This window comes from Rhynchophorus ferrugineus, unplaced genomic scaffold (genome assembly GCF_030347505.1).
Source record: "Rhynchophorus ferrugineus isolate W39M unplaced genomic scaffold, kcgeb_rfMv2 rfM9, whole genome shotgun sequence".
NCBI lineage: Eukaryota > Metazoa > Arthropoda > Insecta > Coleoptera > Curculionidae > Rhynchophorus > Rhynchophorus ferrugineus.
In genome coordinates this window covers 20,333,792-20,360,201 of record NW_027472588.1, presented here as the reverse complement: position 1 = coordinate 20,360,201, position 26,410 = coordinate 20,333,792, and the positions used below count along the sequence as shown (strand labels likewise).

The following is a 26,410-nucleotide window of genomic DNA, read 5'->3' as shown; positions in this document are numbered from 1 at the left end:
GGCCCTAATGGCAGTTTCATTCATAAACTAGTGGAAAGGTTTTTCAATATAGACAAGAGAACGCAGTTTATACGTTTTTGGTCCTTCGAGTCTAGTCTATTTTGATATAGAATATGGTTGTGTTGAAAATATACGTATTTTTATGATTTTATGTTATATTTACCTATAGCGAATAACGCTAAGAGGTAGAATAACTTCAAGAACACACTGGGCGATCAGCGCTGGTATTGGTAGTATGGTTAGGGTAGAAAAAATAGTGAGTCATTTTGCAAAATTGGGTGTTAGATATCTTCTAAGATATCGCCAAGGTTTCATCGTGAAAAAATGTGCTGTGATTAGAAGCGATGGTGGGCGGCAGGTTGTTTTGCAAATTCTAGTTGTTCATAACTTGGATTACTTTGCGCAATTTCAAACGACCTTTGGTATACCGACACCTTTACCTGTAAGTTTCTGCTCAAACTCCAGCAAGTCATGAGTTAAGGCCTGCTTTGATTCACGTCAAGGAAGGTGATGCTATGGAAAAATTGCAATGGAATTGCTGCTTGAAATAGCCAAACCACTAATTCGATTTTTTATTGTCAACCACTAATGACACTGAAACATGTTATAAAAAAAATTCGTTGTCATCACGACAACGCTATATTACACATATTTTCAGTGACGCAAAAAATGTGAGAGATTGGTTAAAAAGTTTTGCATGAATACGTCATATAGCCCTAGCATTGCTCTGTCTGACTACCATTTGATTGGCTTTAAATTAGGTTTGTGAAAATCATATAGTTCAGTTTTTCTCCCAAAACTTAAGAGGTTCTACGGTGATAGAAAAAAAACCGAAAATGCTGTTTTCCCAGCCCAGTATGATCTTACTAAGCAAAATATTGCTATTAATAAAATCCGGATTTCACTGATACTACGGTTTTAATGTAAGCAAGGATAGATAAATCTATGTTTTAAAAACGTTTATTTTTCAAACTAAAAATAAATAAATTTAATACATTTAACAATTTGCACTGAAAATAAATATAAATATAAATACTGTTACTATTCGTATCACATCCGAATTACTGTACAATATTTCCAAAATATTCCCTTTACACATTTAATATGACGTCACAAAAGACTAAAATAAAATGCAATAATAGTAAATATCACAAAGCGGTACCGTTAATTTTATTATTTATATAAAGCTCTATCCAGATCGGACAATAAGGTGAGATGGGTCCACCCCAGGACCAACCGTTTGGAATGGCTAGATGGGTCATACCTTTATTGATTACGTTTTTATAACCAGTTGTACTGTGATTTAATGATGGGTTGACTAGAATGTTGGTTATGTGGGTATTACCGTCTGGTTTCAAGTTAGGAAAATGGGTGTTGGTTGATAGTGGAAACACTGGTCTCAAGCCTCCCAAAGTCAAGAAATTATCTAAAAATAAATATATATTATATATAAATATATATATATATATATATTGCCCTCAAAATTTTTAAAGAAAATTTTTCATATATTTGTGATTGGTACACCAATTTTTGAATTTGTCTTATTTATGTAAATTTTGGTGCTTGACAAAAAATAAATTTGAACGACGTATTTTATCTATTAAGAATATACATTTCCATTTAAAATACGAACCAAAAAACAAAATTCATATGAATTCTACTCACCATTAACACTTAAACAATCAGAAAAATCCATACATAGCATAACCTGTTCCTCTTCATTGGTTAAATCAATAAGTTTTTGATTAAGTAGTGGTAGATCTATATCCTTTTTAAGGGTAATATTCACTATTTGCAAATTTAAATCGCCAATTAAAAAATGAGCTATTAATGCTTCACAACTGCTCTTGGTATCTTCCGGACTTTCCATGAGAGATATCAGTTCAATATCAGCTACTGTAAACATATAATTACTTTAGGAAATTTATTGAACTAACTTTTAATTGGCATTATTTACCTACATACTAAGTTTTAATAATTATATCGTTTTGAGATTATGAGTATAGTCTTACAAAGTCATACTATACACAGATATACAATGTTCGACATCGATATTCGATCGATTCGACAATTTTAGTATGTCTAATTATTCAGCTTCTATAGACGATAATCAGGGAACGATCAAAATTGCATTTTTGATTTTAATTATATAAAAGCATAGATTTTAGTTTCAATGACAAAGAACAGCCTGGAGGATCAAAAAGGCTCAAAGTCAATGCAGTGCAAGACTGGACTATTGGACTTCCTAAATGTTTTCAAACGGTTTAGCAATTGCTGTATTAATTTTTATCTAGGCGATTGCCTGCGATGGGAAAATTCAAAAGGAGGGAAAATAGCTACCGTACGAATTGATTGAAAATGTCATTTCCAACCGCTTCATCATCGTGGCTTCACTATCGACTTATCGATAATATTGATAACTACAGACGCAAAAAATCATGGGCTAGTTCGGTTGACAACAAATTGACAGCAAAGCGAAATATTTATGGTAATAACTAGGTAATGCCAAAAGCTGTTAAAATCGAACGAAACTGTTACTGCAGATATCTACTGACGTCAATTGAACAAATTGAATGATGTATTGTTGTAAAAAGTCTAGAACAGCCAGTAGCAGATGCCAATAGCATCATTTTGTACGGTGAAGCCTGTCCACACATCTCTCTGGTAATGGTAATCTTTGATTACCATTTATACAGGCCAATGCAGTAAGGTTTGGCTGAAATAGGGTTTTGAAATGCTGAAGAAGTATGAAAATAGATCTTTGATTGAATCAATAAAGCCAAACCAATACTGTTCTTTCGAGAAGGTCTCGCCATGTTGCCAAAAAGATCTATAGAAATGATGGAAAATATTTTTTGTGTAAATGTATTTTAATAAAAGCTTTTTTAAAATCAAGGTACATATAAGCACTTTATATAAAGTAGTGGTCATTATTATAAAGGTGCTGGAAGAGTTGGATCCTGAAAGAAATGAACAAGATTGATTCAGATTCAACATAAGTGATTTCCACGATTATTTTGAAAAGTTCGCTATCACAGAGCCGAGAATACTGTGTAGTTGAACATACAGGCACCTAATATATCTGCTTTCGTAACGACATACAGAACCAATCTGGTTACTGGAGTCTTAATAACCATATAGCATTTCTTATAGTTTCATTTATTCATTATATGTATGATTTAATATTGTCCATTGTTTTTTATGATACTATGCCGTGAAAGAATTTGAACAAACAGTTTTAACAGCTTATCCAATAAACCTTACTACCATAATTAAAACAAATGGTAGTCAGATGGCAAATAATGTGAAAATATTTATATTTCAAATATAATTTAAGCTCGGCGAAAAAAATTGTAAAAATTAAATCATACACCTACATATACAATATATTGTAGTTAATTTCGCCTATACGCATAAAAATGAATAATGATATTCCGCCTATAAATTAGTTTTAAACGATTTTTTAAAATTTGAAACTTTACGGTGAAACATCGGTATATTTCTATGTACTCTGATCGGTATGTATTTTTTTGAAAGTGGTGTCCATCGATAGCTGCTACTTTTTCTCATCTTTCAGGCAATTTACAGATTCCATCTCGAAAACAAGATGTATCTATTAATGGCACCCACGAATCGACCCATTTCTTGAAGTGAAGCGCTACTCAAACAGGTCACGGCTTATGTTGGAACAAAAGGCAATCAGAAGGAGGAAGGTCCGGAGAATACGGTGGGTGAGGTAGCACTTCCCATTTTACTGTTTGCAAGAAATTTCTTAGCGGTTTAACAACATCTGGTCGGACATTATCATGTCGAAGAATAACATTGTTGTGACTTTCTGCTTTGCGCGGCTTAGACGCATTAATTAGGTATTAGCAGCTCATAAAATACTAGCGCATGATTTTTTCGTAATGGATTCACTTTTCATCACCAGTAATAATACGATGCAAAAACCTTTCCGATTTTGTCGTTGAAGCAGTATTTCACACATAACTAAACTACAGTTCATACGGCACAAAATATCCAAGCTCTTAGAACATTCTCAGTGATTGGAAATTGTTTCTTGTGTTACTCCATTGAGATAATTTGCATTGGTCATTGAGTGATTCCTTCAAATCCTCGCCTTCATTTTTTTTGGGCTGTCCTGAATGTTCCTTGTCTTTGATATCAAAATCACCACTTTAAAAACATCGAAACTAGTATTCACATGTTGAAATCGATGAAATATGGTTGTCATAAGCTTCACACAGCATTCCTGGACCTTTAACTGCCTTTTTCTTCAAACTGAAGTAAAAGTAAAACTTCCCGCAAATGCGATTTACTCGGTACAAATTAAAAAATTTCCAACGCACTAAATTTTTTTTTGTTCGCACTTGAAATGAAACGTACTGAAGAGGCAAACAGTCAGTGAGGTTTCAATATGAAGCTGGTTACAAATATACCCGATGTGATTTAATACACACAGTACATCAGTAGTAAATCTTTTAAAATTAATGTATAAGCTTGATCCATTAAATTGTAATTATGTACCTCCTCCAGAATCATACAGAAATCCTAATTGAGTATTGTGAGTGTCTAGCATACAGAAATTCCAATTTTGACTGTTGTCCTTCCATTCTTCAACTCGTCGTAAGGTAGGCTTATTGAGTTCGTCACATATGATTTTTAAAGCTGTTGGATCTTTTACGTCTTGGACCGCTACCAATGACACCCTGTAACGTACAATTCAATTTTAGTGACTAACAAATTAAGAGTGATATCTTTAAATAATCATATTGGCAATATTCATTGAAACATTAGGAACATACATTAATTCTTATAACATTTTGCTTGATTGGTACCTTAGATTAAATAAAATAATAGACTCCTACCCATTTTTTCAGCGATATCATGTCAATAGAGCAACGAGGTTAGTCTATTCTATTACCCGTTTTATTATTCTTTGGCAATTGGGAACCCTGTGTGAACTATGCCATTCTGTACCAAACTGAACAAGATATAAGAAGAATTCAAGCGACTTTCTTTATTTGGATCTATATCAAGCCATGTAAACGTTTTTGCTATCGATTCATCAACTCCTAGCTAAGTTATTGTTAAATAACATAATGATTGCGATTCGTTGTCTTTAACTGTATGACGCCATTGACAACAAAATCAACAGTTTTATATCGTTGAAATGAAACTAGGCAACTAAGACATAAATACGATAAGATTCTGTTCGACGAAAGCATAAGTTGATTTCTTAAAATAAAACAAGAAGCGCCAATCCAAACCAAACCAATAAAAAAAACTTTAATAATGACCATGAAAACATTATTCGTTGGGAAACTATCGAAATTGATAACGTAGGATTTCCTTATGTTACAAGACACTAAATTATTTTTGGTGCTTGCATATATTCTGATGCATTTTTGAGGCTATCCACGAATCGGCCCATTTTTGGTATATTCGTAAGGAGTGAAACGCGGTTTAGGCAGGTCACGAGTCATATATCAACAAGCAGTAATTAGAAGGAGCAAGGTCTGGAGAATACAGCGGGTGGGGAATAACTTCCTATTTTAATGTTTCTAAGTATGTTTTCACTGCTTTTGCAACATGTGGTTAAGCGTTGTCATACTGAAGAATAATACTATCGCGTTTTTGTTAACATTATTTGAAGCAGCATTTCACACATGGCCAATCACTTTTCAATGCCTCTTAGCTTCAATTTATATGGCAGAAAATGTTCAAGGTTTAAGGTTATTCTCAAGCTCTTCAAGCGATTGGAAATGGTTTCTTGTATTACTTCCAACAATTCTGCATATTATTTTTGTGTTTACTCGGATCATCATCGAGTAATGCCTTCAAATTTTTTGTCTTCAGTTTTTCGTCCAAAACGCTCTTTGTCTTCGCTGTCAAAATCGCCTCGTTTAAAACGTCAAAGCCAGTATTTACATATGGAAATCGATGGCGTATGGTTTCCATAAGCTTTACACAGCGTTCTATGAGTTTCAGCAGCTTTTTTATTGAAATTGAAAAGTTGAACTTCCTGCAAATGCGATTTAGTCGGTACAAATTCAGATTTTTTCAACGCACTGAATTTTTTTCTCACCTCTCCGAAATGACACATACTGAAAAGTGATGCCTGTTACTTAATGCTTCAATATGAAGTCCGTTACAAATGTATTCGATGCGATTTAATACACAGTAACACCGTCTTAAAATTGACTTACAGGCCTAATATATATTAACTTTTTCCGATCTTTCTGGCAACATGACGAGATAATGTCCAAAGAACGATGTTGGCTTGGCAGTTATAGATCCATTTACGCACTTCTTTATTTTGAATCCGTGTGCCAGCAAAGCTATGCTGCATTTATCTGAAAAAATGATAATCAGATTGAGTCTATCCTTCATAATTCATGCATCGTGTGGTCGAGCGTTGTCATGCCAGAGGAGAACTTTGAGTCTATTATTATCGTTGGTCTCTTTTCATCATAGCTCGTTACATAAAAATATTTTTCTTGCCCGATAAGCTAATTGTATTTTCCCTCATTTTAGATCTTTACTATTGCACCAATCGTAATAATCTGCTAAGCTGCCTGAAAATTCTTTGAGAGGGGTGTTTGGACTAGGTTTTTCGTTTAATAAGTCTTGTCATTGACATTAAAATCACCACTTTTAAATCATGCAATTAAAACTGACAATTGGAATATGACGGAGCAGTATCACTATAAATTGTTAAACGCGTCTGATGGGCTTCGGCAGCTGATTTCTTCAAATCAAACAAAAAAATAATGAATGCTGAAAATGCAATTTTGAGCGTTCCATGATTATTGTCTGTATACATCGAATATTTCAATAACACTCAACGGAAAACTGTTATTTTATGTAGAAAAATGTCAAAACCATCGAATTTAACAATTAGGTTAAGTTGTTTAATAGTTAGTAAGAGATACCGCTGATCAAAATACATGCAAGCACCTAATATTAACAAACTTGGCTTGTAAGAATTAATTTCTATTCCTAATATTCCATGCACTATTCGGATTAATTTAGTTTTAGTATGTAGACTAATTTTATCTTACCCATTCTCTAAAACCGTTCTGCATATTACTTCTTTTACCCCCAGATTCGATGCTTTTTCCAACGAAAACTCGTGTAAATTCCACGATGCGACTCTAACTGCTGGTTCACCATTGCGACAAAATTTGAAAGTTTCTCTAGTTATGGGTCTCGCAGAGTATGTGGTCAACAGCTCGAATATGTCGATTACTGAGGAGGCAGCTAGGCCGTTGGGTATTTGAGTCTTAAATGACGGTTTGTAAACATGACCATTAACCGGCTGTATTGCTACGCCATTGGTAATTATGTTAGATTTGGAGATGGTTGTGTTCGAAAGCCCATTCTCCTCACTTAATGTCAGATACCTAGATATATTATCTAGTAATATTCGATTTATATGTTTTACTTTCAAAAGATCTTCCATCTGAAATAAAAGAAAATTTTTAGTGATATAACTGGTATATATTTACTATAACTAAACAGATAATACATTTATCAATGGTCAATTGTTGAAAATATATATATTCTTTAGAAAACGGATTAACCTGTTTTTGTATTTTTATTAATTAATCTGAATTGAATCTGATTTTATTAATTAATCTGAATACATAAAACAAAGTCGAGTTAGATAACGCCATTTATAACTCAAGACTGACTGGACCGATTTTAATATTTCTGAATTGTTGGATTCGTCCCTAATAGCAGAATAACTTCACATGTTCTCACTAAGCTCCTAAGCCACTAGAGGATCGGAGGTAAAAAGATAGCAGATTTTTTCTACAGACAGATTACAGGCAGATATCTTAGGTTATATTTGTTTTCTTTTTCTATTTTTGTGTATAATTTTAAAAAATTTCAGAAATTTTAAGACATTTTTTTAAAGAAATTTGTTGTTATGGCGTTATGTTTGCAATATTTAAGGTAAATATTATTTGCTTAAATGCAAAAATATAATAAGAGTGTTGTTTTCCAGGATGTAAAGGTCCAAATAAAATTACGTTTCCAACGGATTCCGCTTTAGAGCAGAAACGGTTTTTAAAAGTAAACAATAATAAACTTCAGTCTGTAGGCCGCGGAGAAATATATCGATTTACCTTAAAAAGTATCTCAAATCTCAAAACAAAAGTTCGATATTCTCCTTTAAAAATTCTAGGTGCAATATCCATGATTTAATTTTTGATATCTCTGTTATAACGGCCAATATTTTCCTGAAAAAAATATCGATAACTATCGTCCGAAAATATCTGTATTTCGGAGAAAAACAATCCACGAAAAATAGATATTTTTCGGCATCCCCATATTACGTATCCTATATTAATTGCTTAATTAATAATGGCAAGCTTCCGAATAGGAAAGTTTATTCTTTACATGTCAAACCGATCAGATGATTATGGACCTAAATCAGGAAGATTATTGCTTAACTAAGAAGCAATTCTTAATTATAATTTTAATAGTAAGTCTTTCATTAAAATTTGCATCGATAATTCAATTGAAGTACATAATATGTGTATATTTAACCTTATAAAGGAAGTAAATTGAGAGGTTTGAAAACTGAAAATAATAACACATGTTGCGTCGCTGATGCTTTTAAAACACACGCAACGGTGCCTCAAACTTTATGCTGATAATAAGTGGACAGTATAACACCAAAGACTAAGAACTAACTCTATATGTTGTAATATTGCAAGAACTTATTTTAATTCGTTTGTGTGTGTGAAATTATTTCTAGATTTTTTATTTATTGCCAAAATAGTATGCAAAACCTAATTTAACGAAAACTCATTAAGGTATTACACCAATAGATTGTTGGTTGTTTTTAAAAATATTAATTGTGTACATACTGAAGAAAGGCAATGTAATAAAAAAAAATTGTGTTGTTGTGTTGTTTATTGTGGTGGATGAAAAAAATTCAATGAAAAATTGTACTTAGCTACTTTGCACTACTGTAATATGGACACTGCAATTAAGTACCTATATAGATATATAAAAAAGAAAAGGAAGTTAATAAGTAAATTATTAAATATTGTATTTTTAACTATATTTTGGACAAATTATTTTTTATTATTTATAGTTATCTACTTATTATTTACTTATAATATTTAACCTTAATTAACCTTGTGATGTTGCTGCATTACAACTTCGCATTTTGGTTTAAAACGTTTACCGGTTTGCAACCTTTGGTTGTTATTACTAATGATTTCAAGAATTTTGTAGACATTTGACAGTGTGGTCAACCAGTACCACGACAAATCGAATTTTATGACTTATTCTATTACAGGTTCCGACGAATTAGAGAGCATTCTGTCCCTTCTTAACTAAGGTAAAATGAGAAGGAAAAAACCGGTTGGAGTTAAATGCATTTAACAATGAACTTTACATTTTTTCAATATATATTTGGCAGTACATTTGACGTCATCTAAGATGTAAATTGGCTGTTTCATTGGAGGGACTGTAGAAATATATTGAAATACATAGAAAATATTCGAATCGGAATGTATTTTCCGTAACAGCTCTTTTGCCAATTTCTTGGAAATTGCACTGAATATATATTTCTACTACTAATCAAAAAATGTCGTATATCACAAGGTGCTTCACTGAAGAGAATTAATCCATATAGCTAAAAATAAAGCTTCAATAAAGCTAATACGCTATAATAATTGAAATTGAAAAATAATTGAAAGACAGATTTTACTATATGCTATTAAATACTGTATTTTTATTGATATTTATTTCCGTTATCCTAATAAGTTATTGAACTTAATGTTTTTTTTTTGTATTCATCTTATTACGTTAACAAATTATTAAGTTAAGTTTAGCAAAAAGATAATACGACGTTCATCGACCGTTTAGCGGTACAAAGTTCGCCGGGTCAGCTGGTATCTGTACAAAAATTAGCTAAAATTATCATAGTCAACACATAGCCGACACTCAATGCTTCTACTTTCTCCAATTTTAATGTGTCTAAAAATATTTTCATTTTATGCTAAACATCTCATGTAATAACAACTTTTTAAAACCATTTTAAGTATTACAATAATCATAAAATTAAGCAGAGTAATTGGTAATTTCAGAGTGACATCATAAAAAAACACCGATTGTTGATTTAGAGCAGATTGTGTATTTTGGTTAATTTAGTAAAAACTTGGCAGCTAACTAAATAAATCAGTGACAAATCTGATATATGTGTGATATCTATTATAAGATTTTTATAAGTTTGTTTTCATGAGTTTGGCACGATTTCGAGAAAGAACGCACCTGGTTATAAAAATTTTAGTCAAAGCAATCTAGAATAATTATCAACTTCTTAAGTTAAGTTTAGCAAAAAGGTAATACGACATTCATCGACTGTTTAGCGGTACAAAGTTACAAAAGGTACAAAAATTAGCCAAAATTATTATAATCAACACATAGCCGTCACTCAATGCTTCTACTTTCTCCAGCTGGTATCTGTATAAAAATTAGCCAAAATTATCATAATTAACACATAGCCGACACTCAATGCTTCTACTTTCTCAACAAATGTTTGTGTTGTAGGGCGATATTCCTACACCGATCATCATTCCGGCGACACAACTATTCTCTTGTCATTTTTTCTTCTATACCAAAGGTGGACTTCATCAGAAAAGTAGGGGAGAAATTCGTCCAACTTTCATTCGACATATCTCAAATCATTGTAATTCGCATCTCCGAATCTTTTTCAGCTGTATACGTAGTTTCGTAGTTTTCAATGGAATGTTATTGTATCAAATCAACGGGCAATTGTATCAATTATGTTAAGATAGGGCGATTGTGCTGACCAGGAAATATAACTTATCGTAGGATCGTAGGTTTATTTTGGGGCCCTCCATAAACCAGGTCGCTGGTAGGAAACAATGTAAATGATCATGTAACATACTTCCAATCATTAAATGTTCAAGTTTTATGATCGTTGCAAGACTGACATACAAACTGAACGATACATATGCGCCACATTACTTACACGGAAGCAGTGTTGCCAACACGCAACAAGATGTACTATATTGCATATGTCAGACCTTAACAGTGCCCAAGCCTTGGGGTCATACAAAAGAATTGGCATCCTGAAGAGTCGGATTTTAGTCTTTGTTATATTTCTCCACTTCCATACGCCGATTCCGGTTATTACTTCAGCCGTGGAGGCCACTTTCTTCACCTGTATTACTGATCCCATGTGCTTAAACTGCTAAACTTTAATTCAAAATAATAAAAAATAATTAAAGTTTTAAGGAACATATATACTTTAAGACAACAAGTAGACGTTTAAGATGACCTATAAATTAACAATAGTCGTCTCTTTGTAACGTGTATATAAATACATTGACTAATCTTCTTTAATCGTACGATTTAAAAGAAATCTATTGTAATTAGGAAGAATAAAAGCTAGAAAAGTACGGCATAGAGACATAAACTCTACAGAGAAAGGAATGTTTAATAGAATCAGCAGTCAGACGAATCAAAAGATTAATGAATAGAAACACAATTGCTTCAAAAATATGTTAGAGAATTAAAGTACGGCATCAATGGATTAGATGCAATAACGGAAGGGCTGAATTATTTGTACATTATTTAGTTAATGTCGGTTGATATCGAAGAATATATAATCTACGATGGATACATGTTTATTAGTCCGAAATAACACATTTCATAGACATTCTGTTTTAGCTACAGAAACGTACAAGTGGAAGCCAACAAGATCCACAAATGGACTAGAGACTGAAAATACAGTTTAATAGTTCGAAATGTTTCCATGTCAATTTTGCATCAAATGACTAAAATTCAATATCATTTGAAGGGTTCTCCATTTCTCAAGCAGAAACAGTGAAATTCTTCGGTATCCATTTCGATAATAGATTAAATAGGGAGTTATAATAATAATACAGTTCCTCGATTAATTACTGAAGCTTAACGCTACGCAATCAACGAAGAAATGCAAGATGATTTTGAAGTAAAATACATCCACGAAGATATCCAATGTTTTGCCTCAAAATGTAAAAGAAGGTTACTAAATCAGAGCAGTATGGAAACTATTTAAATTTCTTCTTCCACTATCTGCAAACATGCTTCAGATATCTAGCACTGTACTTTATATCCAGCTGGTGGATACATTTTATTGGCAAATCCAACAATATAGAGAGAAAAAACCGAATACCTACATATCAGTTTGGGTTTGTTAACAAACATTCGATGATAGAATAACACATCTAATTCAAAAAGGTATAGAAAGGTATAAAGGTAAAAAGGTATTGAGCTATTGAAATCTTACATTAGAGCCAAAATCTTTAAAGTAAAACAAGAAGAAGCCTACTCTATAATAAGTTAGGTGTACACTGTAATTATTGCCGTTAGAGACAACAGTGAAGAAGCCATATGAACATTGTAATACGCAAGTGACAATAAAAATAATTGGACCCAAACTTGGATCTGTGCATGTGCAGTTTGCGTATAATCAGACCCCACAAGCGCCAATAACAATAAATAATTTATATAATCCATATAGCAACAAGTATATCGTAATGAATCTTTATGCAAAATTTCGCTGGAAGGAACACATAAAAATAACAGGAAAAAATTGGGTTAAAATAGAGGAAAATGTATTGATAAATGGAAAAAAATCACAATCATCAGTATATAATAAGTTGTTATTATACAAGAAATTATTGAAACCTATATGGGAAAACAAATCAAAACAAATATAACTACATGTCTTCCAGAACAAAGTCCTGAGAAGTATGGTAGGTTCATCGAGATACTACAGGGCCGATTACTTACACCAAGACCTTCAGATACCGCATGCCACTTAGGAAATCAAGAGAATTGGAACAAGATATGAGGACAGACTCCCTTCGTGTCAATATTGAAGTACATGAATACAAAATTTGAGTAACACCAGAACTTTTTTTATCTTGCATGTGTAGGTGGATTTAAAAGAAACAGCAGTGTTGACACATAAACAATATTACATTATTACGAACATAGGGATGGGTCCTCCCAGATATATACCTCGATTTAAGTTATTGTAAAACAAAGTGTAGGTTAGTCGGCAACGACTAGTAAGAACCTAATAAATACATTTTAATAAACACCCAACATTATTATGTGACATGAGACACATGAGTTGTGACCTGTCTAAGCAGCTCTTTACTAAAAAATGCGTTCATTTGTGGAAAGTGTCAAAAGATTCATCGTTCTTTCCAGATGGCACCCGTAAATTGTCTGAAAGATGAGAAAAAGCAAGCACAGGCTATCAATGAACAAAAGTTTCAATAAAATACATTGTACCAATTGTTCACAATAGATTCAAATTTTAAAAAAACTTAAAATTAATTTATAAGTCTAATATGAGTAAAGGAAACTTTAATGTGTCTAAAAATGTTTTCATTTTATTCTAAACATCTCATGTAATAACAACTTTTTTAAAACATTTTAAGTATTACAACAATCATAAAATTAAGCAGAGTAATTGGTAATTTCAGAGTGACATCATAAAAAAACAGATTGTTGATTTAGAGCAGATTGTGTATTTTGGTTAATTTAGTAAAAACTTGGCAGCTAACTAAATAAATCAGTGACAAATCTGAAATCGTATTTTATTAAAAGATACGTGGACAGTGTGATATCTATTATAAGGTTTTTATAAGTTTGTTTTCGTGAGTTTGGCACGATTTCGAGAAAAAACGCACCTGGTTATAAAAATTTTAGCCAAAGCAATATAGAATATTTATCAACTGGTGTTTTGTCAATAAATTAGAACTAAATTAGGTACGTGACGCATCTGACAAAAACCTTATATAATTTATGTTTATTGGTCGTAGCTTTATATAAGAATGTCGCTTGTTTTATGGCATAGGATCAGTCCAAATAAGCATCAGTAGTAAGCGTCCCAATTAGCATTTAAAAAATTATTAGTAATTAAGATTTTTAGTATGTTACTTAATATAAATGTATGGTATAAAGACAGTGAGTTAATTTTCATCACAAGGCAACAAAGTCAAACGCTGTCCAAAAATTTGCTTATTTATATATGGGATTTCTTGTTGAATCATACGACGAAAGTGTTAATAGGAATCAATAATACCATGAACTGAAAGTGAGGAATATTTCTAATTTCCTAAGTGGGTTTTCCAACTTTTATAACATGGCAATATAGCGTCGAAAATACGTGTTAGTTTCTTCGCACCTCTTCAGCATTAGGAAATCGTGTGTCAGCCAAATCATGTTGCGTCGATCTCAATAAGCGGTAACCAGAAGGTGCTACGTCTACGTGTGAGAACACTGGATGCGGCAGAACTGCTTATTTCATCTGTGACAATATATTATTCACCTAGTGGCCTAGTAATGTCAAGCGAGAGGATCAAGATCAAGAGGTCAAGCGTCTGGTGATCGCTATAGTTGCCCCTTCTTTAGACAATATGACATATAGACATATCATATGTCGTTCAATTTGTTTAACTGTCATCGGTAGACATTTTCAGTAACAGTTGTATATCATATGTATATCAATATTTTATGGCCATAAATATTCCGCTGTAATGTCGATGTGGACGACTTTCCTGGACCAACCCATGAGTTTTTGCACTTGCAATTGTCGTAGTAGATCCACTTCTCATAGTTAGTCATAATATGCCATTTATTTTTCGCTTGACAAGAAATGAAACTGTGATGTTGAAACGGTTCGAAATTACAATTTGTGTGCTAGCTATTGTTCGTCCTATTGGATAGTTCCCATAGCATGTAAACGTCTGCAAACAGTTGATTTATCAGCTGCTAAGCTGTATTACAATTCTTTGAGTGTTTGAGCCAGGCTTTCGACCAATAAGTCCTGCAATTCATAGTCCCCTAACTTCCTCCAAGCCTTGTTCCCTGTTATTGACATCAAAATCACCACTTTCACATATTAGTTAAATATAAATCGATACGTAGTAATAAATAAAATCATTACGTCGCGTTTTCGTTCGTATAACGGCCTTATTTCAAATTCAAATGCAGTCAACTTGTTTTATCGATGGGGTTGGAGATGGAGATTTGCCTTCAACAATAGTTGTTAACTATTAGCAACACTTTGAATTGAATTAAATAGAAAAAATAAAACCCTACGCAATTTGTATCTTGTTACAGTTTGAAATTGTACGATAGATCATAGCATACTTTACTCCATCTCTTAACATATAAAACATAATATATTCTATTAGCAAACGGTTTAAATATATATTTATGTTTTATCATTCTTCATTTCATACATTCATCATTGTCGATTAGAATCGATCTCACTTATTACTAACTAAGGCCAGTATAAGTAGTTAACGTATTTTATCCCATTTTTTTAGTTCCCCATTCTCTTTTTAATCCCTAATTTAATCGTACACCGTATATCAAATCTGCTTTACTTAATAAATTTCCTTAAAAGAATAGAGCAATCAATTATTACAATTAATTACCAATTATATACAGGTAGTAGAGAAAATAATATCCCTTTTTTAATAATACACCTTACATATATACAATATTTATTTCTTAATGGTGTTGAATCACCGTTTGCCTTGTATGCTTGTAACATCCGCCAATTACTTCAATGATGTTGTTCAGAAATGGAAATCAACTCCTTGCTTTCTACTCTATGACTATCTATAACGGTTCAATTATGCTAATATTTGGCGATTATGCTAGCCAGGGAAGATGCCTGATGACATTCTGATTTTCCATTATCAACTTGAAATATAGCAGTATCTAGCAGTAATATGCTACTCTTCATCATTGAGGATGTCAAGATATTCATTCCCAGTAATTTGGCCAGTGATATGGATGAGAGGACTAACTGAAAACCAAATCATAACGGATCCTGCCCCATGCTTGATTGTAGAAGCAGATAGTCCAGATCGTAGGTTTCTTTTGGGGTTTTACATAAGGTTGTCCGGGCTGTTTGTAGGAAACATTGTAAACGATGATAGTTAACTTTGGGGGTTCATCCATTTTTCCTCTTCATCGATGACGTTTCATCACGTTTTTATATAAGTGTCGGGGATTGAGGATACTGCCGTTCGTGGAATGTCAAACCACAAATTTAGATGTTTTGGCCACAGATTCTCGCACTAACCGAACACCAATGATTTGCCCTTTTACGAAGTTCAAGATATCAGACATTTCATCGATCGCTTGTTTTAACCGTCGCAGAATAAAGAGCAACACATTATTTACTCGGAAGCATTGATGCCAACAATGCAAAAAGATGTACTATATTGCATGGTGTTTACGTGATTTTGTCTATTCTCTGTATATGAAACTTGTTTTACATTTCTTTCTGCCTGGAAAGAAGAAAAGAAAGAAATTTTAGTTTTTTTTAAAGTGATATATGGATCGTTCTAATCAATGGACAATTTGTCACCTTTCACTATGGTAGAACCATAATTTCACCATTGTATAACAACTGTGATTTCTGGGTGAAAAACTGAATCAAGTGATTTTCATAACTTTCAAGTAAGACAGGCAAGGTTGGGGCTATATGGATGCAAAAAAATTTCTCAGTAATTTTCTTTTAATTTTTTCCGAGCTACTAAAATGGGTGTGGCAAAATATGACAAACATTTTCAAAGCGCAATAACTTTTGATTGAGAAATCGAACGACGCTACTCTGATAAATAGACCCTCTACGGATTGTTACCTTTCAAACCCGAGATAATACTCGAGACAATTAAAATCAATAAAGAATATCATAACATCAAATTATGTCCATGCTAGGATGGAATTCGAACTTTTGATTACCAATCCGGCATAAGTACTTTTATTCCGTCAATTTTGCTGTTCACGTTACTGAAGTTACTTCCATGGACTGTTGGATTTAAAAGTGAAAACCTTGTTTTTTTACTCTTCGTGAGTCCACAATTTGCCCTATTGGCAATAAGTATTTCTTATGTCTATATTATATATACATGGCATGTAGAAAATCACTTCATTAAGCAATCTTCTGTGTAAAATTATCTTAATCAATTAGTCTTATTCTAAAGTCTACATATGTCCAGTAATCAGATCAGGTGGTGTTAAACGTTTTAGTCTACGCACTTCACTATCACGTCGCATATTTAGCTGATTAGCGAGTACATTGGGATGCACTGACACTCTTTCGAAGTACTTCCAACAAATACGTTGAATTACACTCGTTATAGGTTCTAGAGGAATATTGCGTTGTATCGCTTTATTTGAAATATAGTACGGAGCTAGGCGTCGATCTAAGTGCATACCAAGATATTTAACATGCTCTGCTTGTGGGAGTTGACGATGATTGATATTCACTGGTGGACATGTTCTTCTACGCAGGGTAAACGTTATATGCGTGGATTTTGTTTCATTGGCTTTAATGCGCCATGTCTTCAACCATAATTGTATTTGCTCCAAGTGGGTTTGTAGGTTTATTGATGCTGTGACCGGATCTTCATGGGATGCTAAGATTGCTGTATCGTCTGCATATGTTGCCACAGTAGTTATTTTTGTGGTGGGCAGATCAGCTGTATACAGAAGATACAGTACTGGACCCAGTACACTACCTTCGGTATGTTCATCGCCTTGATTTACAATAAAATGGTTATTAGTGAGATACGATTTTAGTAACTCATAATCCGGATGAGGGAGAAGTTTCTTTAGTTTAACCTGCAAGCCCGAATGCCATAAAAAGTGAAAACCTGAAGATAGCTTCTTTTAACCACATTTGTTCTGTTAGATGTTCTATAATTTATTCTGTCAATAAAATAAGAAGACATCTGTATGTAATATAATGGGTACAGGTTTATATGGTCATTCGACCAAATTATTCATTATTAAGTCTACGAGGGCAGTCCGATAAATACTTAGCCTCGTCACCCGAGGACGCCACCATCGTAAACGAAATGTACTATCGTGTAAGTATACTCTCGTATGGTGGGTCCAGATCTCAATATTCGTTTCGAATGGATTCGGCGCATTGATGAAAAAAAGAGAACATGTAGCTTAATTCTCTGCACACGCATGTGTTTTTTATGAATGCGGCGAATCAGCTCGAGTCGAATGCTCAGGTCTGTACTCACCATTAGACGGCTAAATGCGAAAATTCACCCGAATTGCACTCGCAGTTTTGTTTTGACTGCGTGTGGAAGCGGGCGTGGGCGTAGATTTAAAAAAAAATGGAAAAAGAGCAATACCGGTCGGTTATTCGATTCTTCTTTTTGGAAGGGAAATCGAGCAGAAAAATTAAAGAGCGCTTGGACACTGTGTACGGCGACTCTTCCCATTCGAGGGTGATCGTCAAAAATTGGTTTAATAAGTTTCAATGTGGTCGCACTTCGGTTTTTGATGATCTACGCCCAGGTGTCCTGAAAACGGCTACCACGGAGGATGATATGACAAAAATCCACGATCTCGTATTGGCAGGCCGCCGATTGAAGATGTGCGAAATAGCTAAGACAGTAGGCATCTCAAAAGATTGTGTGGGTCATATCCCGCATGAAATTTTGGGTATGAAAAGGCGGCTGGAGCGATGGGTGCTGCGTTTGACGCTGTTTAAGCGCAATTCGAAGGAGTTTCTGCATCTTTTCGCGACCGTCGACGAAACATGGATCCACTAGTAGACACCAGAGACCAAGGAACAGTCGAAACGGTGGACTTCACCTGACGAACGTGAACCGAAGACTCTATCTGCTGGAAAGGCGTTTTATACCACCTACCTACCTAGAAGGGCCAAACGGTCACAGGACAGTACTATGCCGAATTATTGGGTCGATTTGACATTTGAATCATTTGGTGAAGAGAATGGCGAACCTGTTCCACCATGAGAACGCACTTGACACGACCAAGTTTTGGACTATTACGTATTGCTGTCCCACGTATTCTCCATATTTGACCCGGTGTATTAAATTCAAAGGAGATTACGTTAAAAAGTAAATCGCTACTTTTCGATAATTTTCGTTTTTCTTTTGTGGACTAAGTACTTATCGGACCACCTTACTAAACACCAATACTGGTCAAAACATTTAACGCGTCGGATATGAGGTTTACTGCATTCACCATTTAATTTATGTAGGAATAAATAAAATAATATAAACACTATGCAATATATAGTCAATTCAAAGTTTTTTTAGTAATGCGTCATGGATATTTGTGACGTCGAAACATTGTAATGTTGCCGCATCAACTCTGAGTTTTAACAATTTGGCTTTAACATACAAAAAAATAAAATAATTGAACAATAATGTTATCAAATATAATTTATTTTAACATTATAGTATATCTAAAAACTACAGTTAATTCTCTTATCACTATTGCTTTCAAGAATGTTAGATACTTCTGACAGCTGGTCGCCGTCCGGTTGTCAGATGTAAGCTCAATTATTCAAAATATTAGTTATAATTACTACAGGTTATAAGCCGGCAAACATTTTAGCCCTTTGATTATTTTGATAAATTTGAAGTCGCTCCGTAATATATCATATTACTTTGTTTGAAAATGCCGAAAACAATAGATGTTCAGGGTCACAAATTGATTGCGGCTTTAATATGTTATTTCGAAAAGGAACGAGATAATGGAGGCCCTCATTTGCCGGTAAATTCCGTTAGAGAGGTGATATTAAATAATATAAGTCCATATAATTTTATTGAAAATGTTTTTTAGCGGGTTGCTGCCGCGCTAAATAGTGTGTGTACTGTGAATAACATCGGTTACAAAATGAAGAATAATATGTTATATTCACCCAAGAAACATACAAATACAAAAGTCTACATACAAAGTGGGTGATGAATCTTGACCATCTTGATATTGGCTCTATTCGAGACTGAATATATAAAATGTATAAGAACAGTACACAAACTATTTTATCAATATAAACATAATTTAATAACATTATTTTAGAGAAAATTGTCTGTCTGGAAAGTATACATAACATAATTAGAGACATGCAGCTTTTTGAGTGAGGTAAGACATCCTTTCATAGACTCTTACAGGGCATAGGGTTTACAGGGTGTAAATATAACCCTCGGAGAGGTTTAATATAACTTCCAGACATTTCCTTAAAAAGAATTCAATTATTAAAGACATAAAATAAGACCAAGGAAGATTATTTGAATGAAAGACAAACTATTTGAATTTGTGTATTTTGATGAAACATGAATACGTAACAAAAAAGTGTAAAGACAACAAAAATTGATGGAAAAAGGTAAAAGTAACAATAGCATTCGATTAGGTTTTGTTGGTAATTATATTTATTAATAATTAATAGCAGATATATTGCTGGTCGAGAAGGATATTCCATCAAAAACTGTTTGGATATGTGGAAGCAAGCATTGTCAACCATAACACCTTCGGTTTGGATGAACTCGATAAGACATACAGAGGAAGTAATTGATATATATAGTGGAATCATGAACATGTTTTAGACAGATTAGAATTTAACAGTTTAGTGATTGAAGTCGATTGAGTCGGAAAGTGAGAGTGACTGAAGGAAACTTTCAGGATATGTGATAATGCTGTGCAATGCTGGAAATTCCTGAGACAGAGTGATGAGAGTGGAAACAACTAAAGGTATGAACATAATTAATTGAATATAACTGTAGAAAATGGTATTGTAGGACGTTAAAGATTTATGTGCACAGATATGATTGTAATTGTTCAAAATTAAACATGAGCATTAGGTTGTGGATGTAGATATGGTAAATGCATTAGACATAATTCAGTGATTAATTTTATGAAGAATGGTGTACACAGATAGTAGCAGAAGAAATAAAATATACAATGATACCAAGATGAATTGACAAGTAAACACACCATCGAAGGAAACAAGAACTAAACATAAAAAAGTGACTGACTATGCTCTCGAATGAAAGCAAAATACGCTTCTCAGATATACAATTGTTAATTAGGTGGATTAGGCCTCCAGAGGGATACCACTACATAAAAAAAACGTGCCTAGAAACTCTACCACATGGATGGTGTGGAAAAGAGTTAAATGTAAACAAAACAAATCTAACCTACAAACTATTATACCTGTTCTTAACTGTAGTTTATTTTATTTAGATTAGAATTTTCTTGTATGTCAAAGCCAAACTGAACTAAAACTCAGAGTTAATGCGGAAACATTGCAATTTTTCGACGTCACAAATATCCATGACGCATTACTAAAAAAACTTTGAATAGACTATAGCACATCTTGTTGCATGGCAACACTGCTTTCGTGTAAATAATTTGACGTGTAGATATTGCATACTTTATATGCCAAATCTTGTAGGTTATGCTCTAGTGTATTATATGCTTTGTTCTGTGATGGCTAAACCAAGTGATTAGTGAAATGAGGCTACAGCGAATTGAACAAGACGTAGAATATGATTGGTTCATTCTATGCGTGCGTATTACCATAATCTACGCATGAAAAGTCTGGTTTTGTATGTCTCAGATTACGATACACAACAGGCCAATTGAAAAGTCCCCGGCCTACCAGAGTAAAACACATTTTTTTGGCAAAATTAGTTTTTTTATTCAACATAATTCTCTTCAAGGGTGATACACTGATTATAGTGACCCTCCAACTTTTCGATGCCATTTTTGTAGTACGATTTGCCCTTTGCTTCAAAATAGGCCTCAGTTTCGGCGATCACCTCTTCATTCGACGAAAATTTCTTCCCAGAAAGCATTCTTTTGAGATCTGAGAACAGGAAATAGTTGCTGGGGCCAGATCTGGAGGATACGATGGATGAGGAAGCAATTCGAAGCCCAATTCATGGATTTTCCATTCAAAAAGCAATACTTTATCAACACGCGAAATTCTTTTTTATACATTTATTTAGAATAACAAAAGTTGCGTCACTCAAAATACAAAATATGATTCACAAACTAATGATCCAACAGCTGTCAAATTTGAGGGTTAGGGCTAACTAAAAAAATCTATGTGTCAGACCGGGGACTTTTCAATTGACCTGTTAAAATGTAATTCGTTGTCTAATACTATTTGGTAGGTAGAATATGTTAAATTTGCATATATCAATATTAACATTATAGCTCCGTGTACATTTGATAAATATATATAAGGTATAATGTTGCAGACAATGTTACACATGTTTGGAGTATGAAAAGTATATAGATACTAGAAGATTAAAAATAAAGTTATAAGAGAATAAGCCATATATACAAGGAAAATTTAGAGCATATTGTGAAAAAACTAAATACAAAGGAAATACATGAATATTATGTGAATATGCATAATTGAATATATCGATACTGTTACTTCTTAATATTGAAAAATACGATATTTGAACTTTGTTTTCTTTGTTTCATTTTCATTAAGGCTATCAATACCTCAATTAAAAACCTTTATATACATCATTTAGTAAAGAAATGCCTATTAGTTAATTTGAGCAAGATAACAAATATCTATTGATACGATAAGTTTGTTTTTATTTTGGTTTGAAACTAAACAAAGTTTCATGTTTCAATTCCACTAATTGTGCTTAAATATAACTATAACTGTAATCGCAATATAATGAATTGTTTTTTTAAAGAGAAACAATATCGATAAATTTACTTCTTACTCTCTTCTAATTAATATATTATCCATTTTATTTAAGTACGCATGCGCTTAACTAGCCTTTCATATACTATATGTTGTTCACTTCCCTACAGTCTTGAAAAGTGTCATTCTATCAGACTTCAAAAGAGAACGTTGATGAGATGATCGTTGGTGTTCGATTAGCGGGAGCGCTTCTGATGAAAACAGCTGAATTGTTTAACGTTTCACGAGTGACAGTACCCACAATAACGTCAACATATACAAAACATAGTAAAACATCATCAGAGGTATAGTGGGCGGAACTAAAAACCTGAACACTTTATGACTCGAAGGTTTACGTAGAGAGACCCCAAAAGAAGCAAACGATCCGAAATGCATGCTTCCTACAGTCAAGCATGGTTGAGGTTCCATTATGACCACAGGCTGCATTCAGCTGGTTCTCTTATTCACATCATCGGCCGGACTATTGCTAATGAATATCTGGACATCCTCAATGATGAAGGTCTTACTATGACTGGCATATTGTTGCCAAACAATGGCATATTCCAATATAGTGCGTCCAAACACAATTAAGGCAATTCAGTCTTGATTTCATATCATTACACATTTTATCTGACCAGTACAAGAGCCACATCTCTATATAATTGAATTTTAAATCTATTTCGCGAAAAATAGCAGCTGTTTTAAAGGCAAAAGGCAAATAAATATATATTGTATATATGCCAGGTTTTCATATTATTTTGTCAATCCCTTGTACATTTCTACAAATAATATATTAGACGCATGGCTTGTTGTTACATAATTTTCTGCATATTTATTTTATATAAAAATAAACAAATTCAGTCCGAAAAATATTGTCCAATCTTTTATGATTTTGGTCAGTTTCTCAGTTTAAGTTAGGGTTTATCTGGACTGGACAAGCCTATTCATTTAGAGACCATCCTAGAAGACATGCATCTGTCATACCCAGCCTGATTACTACCCTACGGGAGTCTAATTATCTGATGTTTTGTATTTAAAAGGTAAGAAAATACATCTTCATGAACCTAGTATTTGCATTAATAATTATCTTATCTGGTTTTATGATAAATAATTTAAAACGCCATCTCAAATTAAGCTAAAAATACATTGGATTAAATATATAGCATCAGTTGAGACTTCTAACGGAATGGTTTGAAAATAATTATCATATCACATTTTATTCTCTTATTCACTTCTGTACAACATAAGTACAATAAAGAACAAATAATATGAAACTTGAATATACTTAATATATGAATTTTATTTCAGTTTTATACATGAATGTATGGTATCCCTTTTTCCAAAATGATATCAAGCGTTTAAAAATAGTTATCGTTTAGATAAAAAGTATATATAGATATTATATGACATATTTATGACACTTCCCAATAATAAAAGGAAAATGAGTTTTACCCTGATATGGAAATTATTATAGAAGTAATAAAATACATTGTAGTTTTATTAATATAAGAAGATGGGGATATTATTATTCAGGGAAATTGAGGATTATACAGGTGTTTTAATTTCAACATAAATCGATATTTATGAATAAATAAACCATTGTGCGTGAGTATTTCCTTTTCCTTGGAATATGAATTGATACTAATAATCATTATTCTATGTATTTTTTACAGCTTTATATTAACAATTTTGTTTAGGTTTCAGTAATATGGAATAATATCTGTATCTGTATGTATCTGATCAATGACTCAACAATGTTTAACAAGTAGTAATCTAAAATGACGTTATTGTAAATAGTTGTTAAAGTTATTTCAGTTTTATGACAAAATCAAGTTATTTACAGTTAAAATTGAATTACGGTCTTCAGGATTTTGAAGTATAATTACAACATAAATATTCAGTCACATCACTCTAAATGAAAGTAACTGTTATCGATAAAATAGTAGATATCCGTTTTGTGTGGTATGATTATTAATTAGATTTAAAATACACAGTTAATGTTATTTAGAATACCAATCAATTATAAACAATTCTAATTTTATTTTAAACAACTATCTATTTAATATATAAGGCAGCCTAGAAATAATTTAAGGAGCAGTTTTTTTCAATTTATACCTTGTCGATATATATATATATATATATATATATATATATATATATATATATATATATATAGAAAAAAAGTATAAAAGAAAAATAATAACTCATAACATCATAAAATTGAAATATTTTCAATATATAATACAGCAATATATTTTACAAAAACATTTTTATCTTTTATAAAATATTTCATTAATATATTCAGGGATATTCGGTTATTTTAAGGTTATTACAAATTCTTAGTATCAATAAATGACACCTTACATTTATCAAATAAAACAACATACAATTTACGATTTTATAAAATGTCTATTTATAAACATTCGAAATTACTAAACAATGTCTGAATTATTATACAAACAAACTTTATTATAAACTAAATAATATATTTTTGTATAATTTGCTTTTCATGCTAAATTAGGAACAAAATATGATGTTATAGTAGTTAAAATATTACTGCGCAACTTATGTTTAATCTATTTGTGAATAATTAAATAAACTGTAATATTAAAATTTAGTTTCATTGTCCCTATTAACAATTATTGCACTAGTGTCTTTACAAATAAGACAAACAATAACAAAAAAAAACATATGAAAATATACCTTAACTACTAGTAATAATTATATGATTTAATGCCTATAAAAAATTATATAATCTGCATTGATAATAAAATAAAGATGTTAAATTTAATTTCCAAAAATCAGTTATAATTAATTTGATACTAGAAAAATCTAGTTTTATAAATATGAGAATGACATAACTATACCCCAATATTATTAATGTTAATGATTTATCTGAAATTGTAGTGAAAGGCAAAATTATTGATCTTGATAAAATATACAATCATGTAAAAAATCAAATAAAAGAAACAAAACAAAGATTCTACATTTATAATATAGCTTACCTTGTTGAAAGACCCTTTCTTATTTCTATGTATAAGGATTGCAGCAGCAATTTGTTGTGAAATTCCTGGTATTCCTTGCAAATCAAAAACACTTGCTTTATTTATATTTATAAGCTTATTAGATTTTATGGTCACTTTTGAATCTGTGCTTTTTAAACTGTCATAACTTGGTGCCCTCGAAGAAGATCTACTCAAGTTTCTTCTTGTTGAAACACATATTTCTGGGCGTATAAGTTCTAGTTTGCGTGCACCAACACCTTTTACTAATGCTAAATCCTCTATTCGTCGAAATCTTCCAATAGCCTTTCTGTGGTCAACAATATTTCGTGCAGTCTCTCTGTTAATTTCTGGTAGAGTCATGAGATCCTCTTCACTAGCAATATTAATGTTCAGAAGTTCAAAAGAATCATTTATATTTGTCACATTAAAAGTATGACTTAAATTCCTTTTTGAATTGGACCTTCTGACAAAAGATCTTAATGATTTTCGTCGTCCTTTTGGCAGACTAGTATTTTGACCCATTTTTAAAAATATGCACTTTAATATTATTCTAAAACACTTGGATAAAGGAATCACACACGTTTTTGAACTTTTACATTTTCCACCACTTTAATTCAACATATTCCATAATCAACAGTAATAAACTGATATTGAACTTTAATCTACATTGATAACAGTTAATGATTTACAATTTAACGTCATTAGTGAGGCGTAATTATTCCGACGAAATTTCTATTTCATTTGGATAAATTCCTACCTAACCTTGGAGGTTATCAGGATTTGTGTCTGGGCCACACAATCCTTGACACGACTGTTATACATGTTGCAGGTACTTTTAATTTTTCTAATT

The 26,410-nt window shown here is 32.3% G+C and overlaps 1 protein-coding gene across 1 annotated transcript; it reads right to left on the bottom strand.

Moving 5' to 3' along the window:
- Window positions 1-944: 944 nt before the first annotated feature.
- LOC143202323 (endonuclease/exonuclease/phosphatase family domain-containing protein 1) lies at window positions 945-26,385 on the bottom strand. Its single transcript, XM_076413778.1, has 5 exons — window positions 25,561-26,385; window positions 7,065-7,465; window positions 4,528-4,709; window positions 1,666-1,896; window positions 945-1,426 (listed from the first exon to the last, which is right to left on the bottom strand). The coding sequence occupies exons 1-5, from the start codon at window positions 26,080-26,082 to the stop codon at window positions 1,149-1,151; spliced, it is 1,614 nt and encodes a 537-aa protein (XP_076269893.1). The 5' UTR covers window positions 26,083-26,385; the 3' UTR covers window positions 945-1,148.
- Between the last annotated feature and the right edge of the window lie 25 nt (window positions 26,386-26,410).

What these genes read in the sequence shown, in the direction of transcription:
- LOC143202323 (XM_076413778.1), bottom strand. Translation starts at nt 26,082, where the DNA reads ATGGGTCAAAATACTAGTCTGCCAAAAGGACGACGAAAATCATTAAGA. An exon ending in AGAACGGTTTTAGAGAATGG is followed by an intron (nt 4,710 to 7,064) that starts GTAAGATAAAAT and finishes TGTACGTTACAG; the next exon opens with GGTGTCATTGGTAGCGGTCC. An exon ending in TGATTGTTTAAGTGTTAATG is followed by an intron (nt 1,427 to 1,665) that starts GTGAGTAGAATT and finishes ATTTATTTTTAG; the next exon opens with ATAATTTCTTGACTTTGGGA.